At 52.4% G+C, this 11336-nt stretch overlaps 2 protein-coding genes across 4 annotated transcripts in view; one reads left to right on the top strand and one right to left on the bottom strand.

Moving 5' to 3' along the window:
- Nucleotides 1-959: 959 nt before the first annotated feature.
- Nucleotides 960-8542, top strand: ANKRD40 (ankyrin repeat domain 40). Its single transcript, XM_064150483.1, has 5 exons — nucleotides 960-1189; nucleotides 2281-2429; nucleotides 3652-4122; nucleotides 6373-6554; nucleotides 7707-8542. The coding sequence occupies exons 1-5, from the start codon at nucleotides 1011-1013 to the stop codon at nucleotides 7845-7847; spliced, it is 1122 nt and encodes a 373-aa protein (XP_064006553.1). The 5' UTR covers nucleotides 960-1010; the 3' UTR covers nucleotides 7848-8542.
- A 1181-nt stretch (nucleotides 8543-9723) lies between these two features.
- The window catches only part of ABCC3 (ATP binding cassette subfamily C member 3), a 44446-nt gene continuing 42833 nt past the window's right edge, over nucleotides 9724-11336 (bottom strand). For all 3 annotated transcript variants that reach the window (XM_064150467.1, XM_064150468.1, XM_064150469.1), the window contains 2 exons: nucleotides 10291-10485; nucleotides 9724-10145 (listed from right to left, as the gene is read on the bottom strand). In XM_064150467.1, the coding sequence (XP_064006537.1) occupies nucleotides 10037-10145; nucleotides 10291-10485 (304 nt within the window). In that variant the 3' untranslated portion in view covers nucleotides 9724-10036. The remainder of the gene's footprint in view (nucleotides 10146-10290; nucleotides 10486-11336) is intronic.

Below are 11336 nucleotides of genomic sequence, written 5' to 3'. Positions count from 1 at the left end.
ACTTTGGAACGGTAATAAATTTCACACACCAATTTTCAGCTGTTTCTCCATTTCTCAAAATCACTTCGAACATCCTCAGTGCATGAATTTTGTTTTGTTTGGGGCGCTTTTGTGTTGTTGTCTTTACCTAAATCGCCAGCTTTTCCCGGGGTGAGGGGGTGGCTGTGACACCTGCGGTACGCAGCGCTGGAGGCACCACAAAGCTCCTTCAGGCTCAGCAGTTTGTAGTCATCTAACGACCCAAAGGAACCGTTAGCAGAGTGCAATTGAAATCAGCGCCACCTCGTATGAGTTTGGTCTCAGTAACCTGCAGCCTGGGCCGGGGGTTGGATGGGAGGCGGGTTTCAGAAAAGCAGGAGCAGGGCTGAGCCCTGCTTCAGCTCCTTTGCGTTTGTCCAGCTGCAGCAAGAGAGCCAAGAGGCACACCGCAGCCCAGCCGCTGTGGCTCCGCGGCGCGGTCCGGGAGCAGACGGACCAGGGGGCTCGGCTGTGCCGCTCTGCTCGGAAACCCTCGCTTCGACTCCTTACAGCTCCTCTCTCCTGTCACTTGCTTTAGGGCAAAGCCACAATGACAAACCCCAGCTCTCGGAACGACCGCTGCACGATGCAGGAGCTACCTGTAGTGCCTGGCTGATCTGCAGGCAGACGCCGGTCTGTAGTTTTTTGGGGTGGAATAACAGATTTCGATGAGAAGGGCGGAAGAAAATCCTGGACAGAATGACTGCACGGATCTAGAGCCCGCAGGAGCAAACAGCAGGGCAGGAGACGCTGCTTGTTATGCAAGTGTGAGCGCATCAAATCACCTCCCGGTCTCCCCGGGACGTCCCGCACCCGGCGGTGGCCGGTAAGTCCCCGGGCAGAGGCGCTGTGGGCCCCTGTGGCCGGTAGAGAGCCGGAACGCGATGGCCGGGCCCAAGTTGTCACCGGGAATAGGGTCCCCCGGCGGAGCCGGCCCGCAGCCGTGGGGTGGCGCCGCAGCGGCCGCGCTGTCCCGGCTCCGCGGCGGGGAGATGAGAGCTGGCTCCGGCCCGGGGGCGGCCGCGGGCTGCGGCGAGATGGCGGCTGCGGCCGCGGAGCGGGAGCGGCAGGAGCGGCTGCGGGAGGCGGCGGCGCTGGGGGACGCGGAGGAGGTGCGGCGGCTGCTGGAGCTGGGGGTCAGCCCCAACTCCCAGAACGAAGTCAACGGCTGGTAAGGGGGCTGCTTCCCGGGTCCGCTCCGCTGCCGAAGGACGCCGCCCTTCAGAGGCAGAGCCGCTGCCCGGTCCCTGCGCAGCTACCGGCACTGCCGGGGGCAGCATCACACACATACCACCCCCCCACACCCGGCTCGTCCCCGGCGCTGCTCGCTTCTCCGCGGGGCGACAGGCTGTTTTGAGGTCTATTTCACGGGTCTGGTGGCAGCCCGGGACCGCGCGTTCGTGTCTAAGTGCCTTTCAGCGACTCTTCAGTCGGGGCTGAAGCCGAGTTTGCCTTTGAAGCGGGGAATTGCAGGCAGTTTCAGGGGGATAAGAAACACGTCGGGTTTGCCATCTCATGCTGATAGCATCTGCCAGCAGCAAACCTGAGATCCCTCTGTGCTGGGCACTTGCACAGGTCCATAGGTGAGCACACAGTGTGCCTGGAGCAGGACGTACAGGGAGTGCTCAGGCATCTTCCAAGGCTCCCTAAATTCTACTCTTGAAGTTGTAATTAAAACCAGGAGGAGAGCTACCAGGCACAGAGCTCAGCTTCTCAACTGTTGGCTTTCAGAAGCATGGGACAGTTGCAGCTTGAGGTTCAAAGACTGGAGCTTGTAAAAACACAAGAGAGCCGACTCACAGAAATCAGTCTGTGCTTAGAAACTGCACTCTGTGTTTCAGAGATACTTTGCAAACAGGGCAAGGCCCCATGCTGGCAGCAGTGACCAAAGAGTGTACACAGACAAGTGCTTTAACTGCAACTCACTCTTTCAAAGCTTAAAATACCACACAAAAGCCTTCTTTCTGTATGTATTTTCCCAGAAGGGTTGGACAAGTGATGTCAAGCTGAAGAGATGCTGACCTTTACAGACGCTGCCGGGGTAACTTGGTGGCAGGAGCACTAGAGCCAGGGCAGACTGCAGCAGCAGGTGCCAGCGTGGACTCCAAGCCCGCTGCCAGGTTCCAGAGGACACTGCAGTTAAAACCTCTTTGATGTTAGACATGCACAAGGCTTTGTTTTTCTCTCAGGCAGCAAGGATGGGCGGAAATCAGTCTGTTGCAATTTAGGATTCCAAAGGGTGTTCCCATCTCCCATGTGCAGGACCTGCCTGCACTGGGCATGCAAACGGAACCACGCTGCAGTGGTGGCTCACCTGCTGCACGCCGGTGCTGACAGGGAGATCCTCACCAAGAAGGGAGAGAGGCCAGCCCATCTGACGTCCAAGAGCGAGATCAGGAGGATGCTGGGAGGTAAGTGAAACCTGCTGGCTGTGCCCCACGACTGCCCCGCTGCAGCAGCAGGCAGCTTAAAGCATGGAGGGGCCAAGCTTTATTTGCCATGTCTGTCTTTGCACAGCAGCTGAGTTTCTAGGGTGTTTGCTTAGTGAGGAATCAAAGCCTAAGAAAGAGAAATACCAACAAATTCCATACCCAGCTACCCAAGCCTTTTCCTAAATGTTGCAAGGGCCCGGATGGAGGCAGTGACAGTGACACTGTCACTGCAGCTGCAGTCACAGGTGCAGCTTCCTCTTTTCAGAAGGGCAACAGGAGAAAGTCACTTAGATTTGTACAAAGCCTTCATCTGAACGGCTCCAGTTTTCCTGAGGATCTGTGGAGCTTAGGCAGAGTGCTGGATAAATGGAAAATTAGCAGCCTGGAGAAACAGCTCATTAGAGAACACTGTCAGAGCCTTTTTAGCTTGCTTTGTAGCTGTTTCAGCAGCAAAGCCTACTCTGCTGCGAGGTGATAAGTCATGCGAAATGTAGTAGATTCACAACTGTTCCTCCTCTTTGCACCCCTTCTCTGCTTTTGTTGTCATTGTCTCCCAGCTGTTGAAATGGTGATGTTCCAGCTCTCCCAGTACTGCGCATTCTTCTCCCTTTGTCATCTGCCTTAATATCCAACAGCACATTGCCCTTTGTTTTTCACTGCCTTATATATTATGAAGATGACAGCATTATGCCATCAGAGACCATGTTGCAACCTGCTGGCTGCAGATTAAACCAAACCACCAACACTGCAGCATCCCCCAGAATGACTAGAGTCAGGCTGCTTTTGTGTTCACTCTGCTTCAGCACCTGAGCACAAAGCCCTAGTGCTTCTGGATTCATATTTTCTCCTGTCCTGCTTTGAACTCTGTGCTTCCTCCTCCTTAAAACAAAACAAAGATTAAAAAAATACAAAAAAAAATCTCTGCAGTGCAGGAGCAGCAATTGCTGTGTAGTCCTGGAGACTGAGGAGCTCTTGAGGTGAGCTGCTCTGTGATCAGCTGTGCCTGCATCTGCATTTTGCCTGCCCAGAGAGGCAAATCTGAAATTACAGTTTCAGTTCAGAATTTCTTTCTGGAAATAAGAGCTGTTCTGATGCCATGTATTAGCCACGAGAAGTTACCTGGTGGCCAGAAGAATCAGCAACAGAAGCCATGTTGGGCTGCTCTGGTTGCTCTGTAGGGGCTGTTCTGTTTGTTTTGCAGTGGAAGGTGATGAGCTCCCAGACCTAAAGAAAGAACCAGATCTGCCAATCATTCCCAATTACCTGGCCCACCCCCCTTTCCCTTACATTTATAACAGCATGAGTGACAGCATTCCAGACCCTGCTGTCAATGGGAGCATCTCCCACTTGGACCCCTACGATGCCAGCTCCTCCTCCCTGCCTGCTGTGCAGCCTGGCACACGTGCAGCGCTGCAGCCTGGGAGTGCAGCTGCCCAGGCAGCTGCTGTTGGGGACGCACCGTCGCTGCCCAGAGGCTGTGCTGCACCACCACATGCAAAACCTGTCCTCCAGAGAGGTCCACTTTACCAGGGCTCAGTGTCTTGGAGAAGTCCTCCTTCACCAGCTGGATCAACCCAGTCCATACCTCAGCAAGAGAACAGCTCCTGCCTGGGGCCTGTGCCAGCATTCCAGCCGCTGTTCTTCACAGGAACTTTTCCACTTAATATGCAAGGTAAAGTGAAAGTCTCTCCTCTCTTTGTCTTAGAACTTTTGTCATCATGAAGGGTGAGGATAGACTGGTCAGGGTTATGTGGGTTCAGAGCACTGCAGGTTCCTGTGGGAACAAGGGCAGTAACAAGGCAGATAGCCTAATGCTGCTGGAACGGGGATTAAAATGGTGCTGAAAACACTTGCTGTTGGTCTCAGGTGCTGTAAGAGCACACAGACACCAGAGCAGTCCAGTGCTCTAGACAGCATGCTCCAAGCACAAGTGAAAGAACAGGGGTGGGCAGGCAGTGAGCTCCAGAGAGAGCCTCACAGGGCACAGACTGCATGGGCCTGAGGTGAGCTGTTGGCATCAGTCATGCTTGCAGGGCCACCTTGTGCCCAGAGAGGGAAACCTGGAACTTGAGTGTCAATTACCATGCAGCCTGTCATTTTGTCATTTGATATGGAGGGTAATTAAGTGATTGCGAGTCCCAAGATTAATAGTGCTTATTAATTTTGATATTAGAACTCTCACCACCCCTGACCACTGATGTTAATCATAATGGGTTCTTCACATGGCCGTGGATATATTACACTGCCAATAACTAGATCCAGAAATAACTAGCAAAAGTAGGTAAACATGAGTTGAACTGGAAGAGAAGGTTCCTGCGGTCAGTACACCACCTGTCCGCTGGGGGGGCTCAAGTAGCTCCTCTCTGCCTATGGCAGAAGGCAATGGTGAATTGCAAGAGGCTTTAAGTATTTACTCACTAAATATTACCTCCCAACTCGCAAGGCTGGCTACAGCTTCAGACAGCGCCCAAACACTTTCAGGGAATTCTGTTGGTCTTGTCAGCCACTGAGGCTTCTGGTTCTTCCCAGGCTTCACAGAGTGCTGGGAAAAGGAGACAGTCTCTGGCTTTATCCTGGTTTCTCTGGACGATCTGTGTATCTCCAGGACTTCCCGTCGTGGCAGATGCAGGCAAGAGGTCTTGCAGCGTGCAGTCTCAGCATGATGTCACGCTGGCTAAGCAGGCTGATCGCGTGAAGGCATTTAAAGACTCTTCCTGGCAAACTTGAAGCAATGGAGTTTCCAGGCAGTTCAGGAGAGCTAACTTATAGTTTAGCAAAGGCAGAAGGCAATGGCAGAGTCACCACCAGAGGTAGAGAGCAATGGTGGCAGGCAGTAGCAAGCACCAAGCATGAATACAATGGCAGAATAGCCAGTCAGAATGGCAGTTAGCCAAGCTTGACCATATTAGACCTCATTGCTGTCTATAACTACCTGAAGAGAGGTTGTAGCCAGGTGGGGTTGGTCTCTTCTCCCAGGCAATCAGCAACAGAACAAGGGGACACAGCCTCAAGTTGTGCCAGGGCAGGCTCAGGCTGGATGTTAGGAGGAAGTTCTTGACAGAGAGAATGACTGGCATTGGAATGGGCTGCCCTGCCCAGGGAGGTGGAGGAGTCGCTGTTCCTGGAGGTGTTGAAGCCAAGACTGCATGAGGCACTTAGTGCCATAGTCTGGTTGATTGGCCAGGGCTGGGCGATAGGTTGGGCTGGATGAGCTTGGAGGTCTCTTCCAACCTGCTTGATTCTGTGATTAGGTGAAGCCATAGGCTTTACCCAAATTTGGGAAAAGCATAGGCCTTGCACAAGGCAGGCACAAGCTAAGTGGGTGTACCTTGTTTACCACAGGATGTAAACAAGTCCAGGCAGGCTAGAGTCCTTAGACTCAGTGGCTCCAGGTTCTTTGTCCTGTTTCCCGCAGTTTCTTCTTCCCAAAACTGAAGGAGGAGAGCAGAAGAACATGTCTGGGCAAGCCAGGACAGGTATAAGCCTACTTCGGCCTGCTTAGGCCTACCATGATATGATTCCACAAATATCATCCTGGAAATAAAAGATGTTGTCATGCCATGAATTAGCAATGGGAAGTTAACTGATGGCCTAAAGAATCACTGAACCAGTGAAAGCCACCTTGGGTTGCTCAGGACACAGATAACCAGTATCATCTGCTTTGAAGGCAGCTTCAATCCAGCGAGAGGAGCACTTGCAAAAAGGCTTGCACCTCACACACACAAAGATTAGGTTTGTGATGGTGTTTGCATGTAGGCTGGTGGAAGCCAAACTGTGCTTGTACAGGTTCGGGTTCCTGCATTGGTACAACTGATGCAGATAAGGTCCATGGAACACAGCAGTGTTTGGAAGTTAGCAGAGCGATTTCTTTGTCAAGTCGTTTATACATCTGCCTGTTAATATACTTTTTTACTTCTAACAGAACTGGTGCTAAAGGTCAGAATACAAAACCCCAATCTTAGAGAAAATGACTTCATTGAAATTGAACTGGACAGGCAAGAGCTAACCTACAAGGAGCTGCTCCGAGTGAGCTGCTGTGAGCTGGGCATCAACCCGGAGCATGTGCAGAAGGTCAGGAAGTTACCCAATACGCTGCTGAGGAAGGTAAGGACTCTCCCTTGCCAAGTGAACTTACACAAAAGAGGTTTAGGTTGCCGTCAAAGATGAACCATTCGTTGGCCACCTGCACAGGGCCATGTTAGAAAAAAACAACCAAAGCCTCCAGCCAAAAATGCCTCATTTCAGCTTCCAGCACTTAGCAGTTCTTTAATTTGGTTTTTTTAGCCTCAAATTTCTTGATCATTTCATAACATCTGGTGTTGAGCCAGTCAATATTTGAGCTCTCCACAGCTCCTGAACTGGGCGCAGTACATCACAGGCCTGCAGTCCTCAGGGAGCTCTGCACATCCACTGAGGAGTGTGCAGTCCTGTCAAAACACAGACAGGGCTTTCAAAACCATTGTGAGTGCAGGACTCAGTGGCCTTGACCTGTGCAGCAGAGACCAGACCTGCTGACCTGTGGCACTGCTTCATCTCTGACCTTTGTCACACTCGGATCCCTTTGGAGTGTTGCAGGCATCAGCCACGGAGCTGATCTCATTAGGGTGAGATTAACAGACCTCACTGCATCCCATCTGCAATGGCTAGAGGATGACTTTGTGAGTCAAGAAGTGAAAGGAGACTGCAGCAGTTCTGTCATTTGCCAGCTTAGGTGGTTGTTGAGAGGGGTGCTTTTATTTCCAGCTCTAATGACCTTGGGCTCTCTGGTTAGGACTGTGGGACATTTACTGTTCCTTAAACTGATGCAAAAGGGCCAGAGCTCAAGCTGTAAGGTGGGAGAGTGTCTTCCACTGTTCTTTGAAGGCCTTTCCAAATCCAGCTTGATGCTGGTGGGCTGCTACTCACCGAGTCTTTGTGGGTAGATGGAGGAATCAATTCATTAGCTTCTAAGAATCACCAAGAGGAAGAAAAGGAGAAGCCGGTGGGACATGCAGTAGCTCTTCCCGAGTGTAATTCCACTAAGCATGTGCACTGGCTATCAGTGTGGCATTGCCTCAGGAAACAGGCTGGGGTGAGCAGCCAAGCAGGAGCCCAGAGCAGGCACAAGGAGCAGCAGGGCACCTGCTTGCCAGCGTGCTGTAAGGAACTGTTACCTTTATGGGTAGGGCACACCCGTGTCAGAGTGAGCCTGTCTGAACTCACCTTTGCAGAGCTGAGGAGCTGGGTTATCACCTAACAACTTGTGTTTATTTCAAGGACAAGGACGTGGCAAGGCTGCAGGATTTCCAGGAGCTGGAGCTTGTTCTGACAGCGTGTGACCGAAGCTTCCTTTTCAGAGCACCAGCACTTCCCGAGCAGGGAGGCTACAAGAAGAAGGCATCAGAGCTTACATACTAACTGTTAGAGACTAGCACAGAGCATTTGTGGCTCTTGTTTTCAAATGGCATTTCACACAGTGTCTATAAGGGCTAATGCTGTGATAAAATCTGCTTTGCTAACCTTGAAAGGAACTGAAGCTGTTCTGCACAGTGACAGCATCTTCACGGCAGACTAACAAGTCTGCCCTGGAGGTAGCTGAATGCCAAGGAAGCACTGGCAGAGCTGCCTGATGATGCAATGTGTTCCTACAAAAAATGAACCTTGCAACATTGCAGAGTGAGCAGCTCTCAGGGAAAGGCTCACTTCAACTGCTGGAATGGTTGGTTAGGTACTGAAGCTAAAGACCCTGCCACAAAGCCCAGCCACATTTGTGCTCAGCCCCTTGCCTTTCACTCCTGGGCCACTCAGTTTCAGGCGTGTCTTATTTTGAAGGAAAAAAAAGAAGGGTTTAAATCTGTGGCAGAAGCACAAAACTATGTCTAGTTTAAATACTGTTAAGTGACTTAATACCTGTGGTTTCTTAATCCCTGTTTACACTTTTCCCTATTTCTCAGGTTGAAAATGAAAAGTGATAGGAGTTGTCCAAACCATAAACATGCTCTCTACCAAAACCTCTGCTGCCATCGTCTGCCCAGAGTGCTGACATCTGCAGCTGTTGCTGTGTTGACATTTCTCCTATGCTGCTTTAAGTTTCTCCTTTCAAAAGCACAAAGATTGCATCTTGGCCCTTTAAAGTTGCTGTGTGAAAAGAAAGCAGTGCAGTGGCCGGGGGCCTCTGGGCTGAGACTCAATTCTGATGTTCCTATGCAATGGGTCTGCTCCTTAACATTCAGCATTATACAACTATTTGCAGTGAAATTCTGTAATAAATAAGTTGAAAGTACTCAAGAGCTGGAGTTTGTCTCATTTCTTAGAATTTTAGTACTCAGTTCCTTGGGTTTGAGGAGGAGTTCTGCTCTCTTGGCCCAGCTGGAGCAGCATTGCCTGTGAACTAGCAGAATTCCAGCAGGACAGCAAAAGGCAAACAGCAGACATCAGGCAGGACCCCATTTCCCTGCCTTTTCCTCCACCAGAGGACCTCATGGGCTTGTCCAGGAGTTTTCAGCCGCAGTGAGCTGCGAGAGGGACGTGTCCTGCTTGTAAAGCAGCAGACTGAGCAGGGAGCGCCTGGGGACCCCTGACCTGGACCTGACTGCTGATGGCTTCCTGTGCCTGGAGCGAGGAACCCCCCCGCAGCCCATCTCCTCCCTCGCAACCCCGGGCAGGCGGAGCAGCAGCTGTGCTGCAGCGGGACGAGAGAAATCGGCCGCCAGCTCAGCCCTGCTCCCTCTGGCTTCCAGTGCCCCTGCGGAGGGGAGCTGCGGCAGCAAGGCGCTCAGCACACGAGAGGGAGCCCTCTGCCAGCCTGCCCGCGCCAGTGCCGCTCCTCAGCCCGAATCCAACGTGCGCCGAGCGCCGGCACTGCGCCTCGGCCGCCGAAGGCCACAGCAGCACATCTGGGCACGAAAAAACCCCTCTCCGAAAGGCGCTGGCAGGCAGAGCTGAGCCGCTGACGGTGTCTGGGTGCTGCAGCACACTGACAGGGGTGCACTGACTCCTGCATAAGAACCAAACAATCCTTCTGCCTCGCCTCACACTCTGCCCATCGCCTGCTCCCTGGCATGCAGAACAGCTCAGGGGGAGGTACCAGCTCTCTAGACACTAGCTGGACCCATGAAAGTGCCAGGCTTAGCCAGTCAGACCCACCAGAAGAAAGCTCAGCCACTGGGTTGTGGCTCTGATGTCAGCGATTGTCTTGCACAAATGCTGGCTGCTGCCTGCGCATTCCAGGGAGCATTTCTGTACCTGGTGCTCCTCAAACCCCATGGATCCTCATGCAGGAAACACACAAGCCTTTGTACTTGGTACCGTTAACATAATGTACTGAGCATAAACCTGCACACAGCACACACTGCCCTGCACACAATGTTTTCTTGGCAGGAGGTTTGTCATTCCTCAGGAAAAAAGCAAGTACAGAAATACTTCATGTGCATAGAAAATATTAAAAAGTATAAAAATCACTTTCTGGCCCTTAAGTTGTGAAGGACTCTGGGTCACACGCCACAAGTTTAGTACAAAACCTGGTTTGTAAGTTACAGTACATTCACAAGTCACTTTGGAGGCAAGTCAGCAGGAGTAAAGAACACTCCCAAGCCCCAGAGATCTTCTCACGCTAGTCCAGCATCTTTAGCCATGCCGTAGAAGATGCCCTTGGACTCTATAAGGTTGCTGGGAGTATCAAATTCAGCCACGGTCCCGTTGTCTAGAACAAGAATCCTGTGAAAAACAGAGGGTGGTGGTGAAGAATTCCTCCAGGAAAAGTGAAATCCCTTTTATGGCTCCTTGCCAGGCCCACACGTGGCTACCCAGAGACAAAGCAGGCCCCGCCAAGCACTGCCTGCCGCCCGCAGCGGGTCCCCACCTGGTGTAATCCATGATGGTGTTCAGCCTGTGTGCGATGGTCAGCACCGTGCAGTCCTCGAACTGGCTCCTGATGGTGCTCTGGATGAGGTCGTCGGTCTCCAGGTCCACGGCTGCCGTCGCCTCGTCCAGGACCAGCACCTTGGTCTTGCGGAGCAGGGCTCTGGCCAGGCAGACCAGCTGCCTTTGGCCCACGCTGCCAACAGAGACAGGGCTGCACACGGGAGGGACTCTGCCCCTCCTGCCCCCTGCTCGGGGCCACTCAGCAGCTAGTGCTACCCAACCAAACCCACAGTGCTGCTCCACAGCCACTGCAGCATCGCACAGCTCCTCTAGCATCTGCCTGCCCCTCCTGCCTACCCCAGTGCTGACAGCCACCAAACGTCTCTCTAGCGCCGTGATCAACACCAGGGGAGCCACTGGCTGCAGAGCTCCTGCCCGAGCTTCCAAGAGCACACACAGGGGAACCAGAGCACAGCAAACTTGAAAAAAGGGGGAACTAACTAAACAAAGTGCTCTGAGGCTGCAAGTCCTTCCTGCCGTCAAGACCCCAGCAGTTCGGGGGCATCCCATGCTTCCACCCCTCTCTGCAGGACGAGGATGGAGCTGAAGATTCACTATGTGCATCTCTGGGCTCCAGAACAGCCTCAGGAGCCATCACAGCTCTCAGAGTGCAGCATTTCACCATCCCCATTCAAGCCTTAGGTCCTTCAGACAGCAATGGACAAATGCTGCTGGGGTGTCCATTTAGACACAGCAGCCTGACGTTGCCCTGGCATTTCCCTTTCTGCCAAACCATGCTGAAGGGATTATCTGTTCCTAACACTCCACAACCCTGAGATTTCTTTCTTTACTGGTAAGACAAGTTTGTAGTTTGGGAGAAATCCTCCCCAGCAGCAGGCAACCAGATCATTTGTGTCAGAGGCAGAACTCTGGGCAAACATTTGAGCTTTTATGGTTGTTCTGAAACAACAACAGGTGACTAAATCGTTTCAGACAACCCACTGCAGAGCAAACCCCTGCTCAGGTGCTGAAGAAAAGCTCAGC

The sequence above is a fragment of the Pogoniulus pusillus genome, chromosome 11, assembly GCF_015220805.1.
Source record: "Pogoniulus pusillus isolate bPogPus1 chromosome 11, bPogPus1.pri, whole genome shotgun sequence".
Lineage (NCBI taxonomy): Eukaryota > Metazoa > Chordata > Aves > Piciformes > Lybiidae > Pogoniulus > Pogoniulus pusillus.
Note: the sequence above shows the minus strand (reverse complement) of the source record. Positions and strands in the feature narration are given on the sequence as shown.

What these genes read in the sequence shown, in the direction of transcription:
- ANKRD40 (XM_064150483.1), top strand. Translation starts at nt 1,011, where the DNA reads ATGAGAGCTGGCTCCGGCCCGGGGGCGGCCGCGGGCTGCGGCGAGATG. An exon ending in TTTTCCACTTAATATGCAAG is followed by an intron (nt 4,123 to 6,372) that starts GTAAAGTGAAAG and finishes TACTTCTAACAG; the next exon opens with AACTGGTGCTAAAGGTCAGA. An exon ending in CCAATACGCTGCTGAGGAAG is followed by an intron (nt 6,555 to 7,706) that starts GTAAGGACTCTC and finishes GTTTATTTCAAG; the next exon opens with GACAAGGACGTGGCAAGGCT.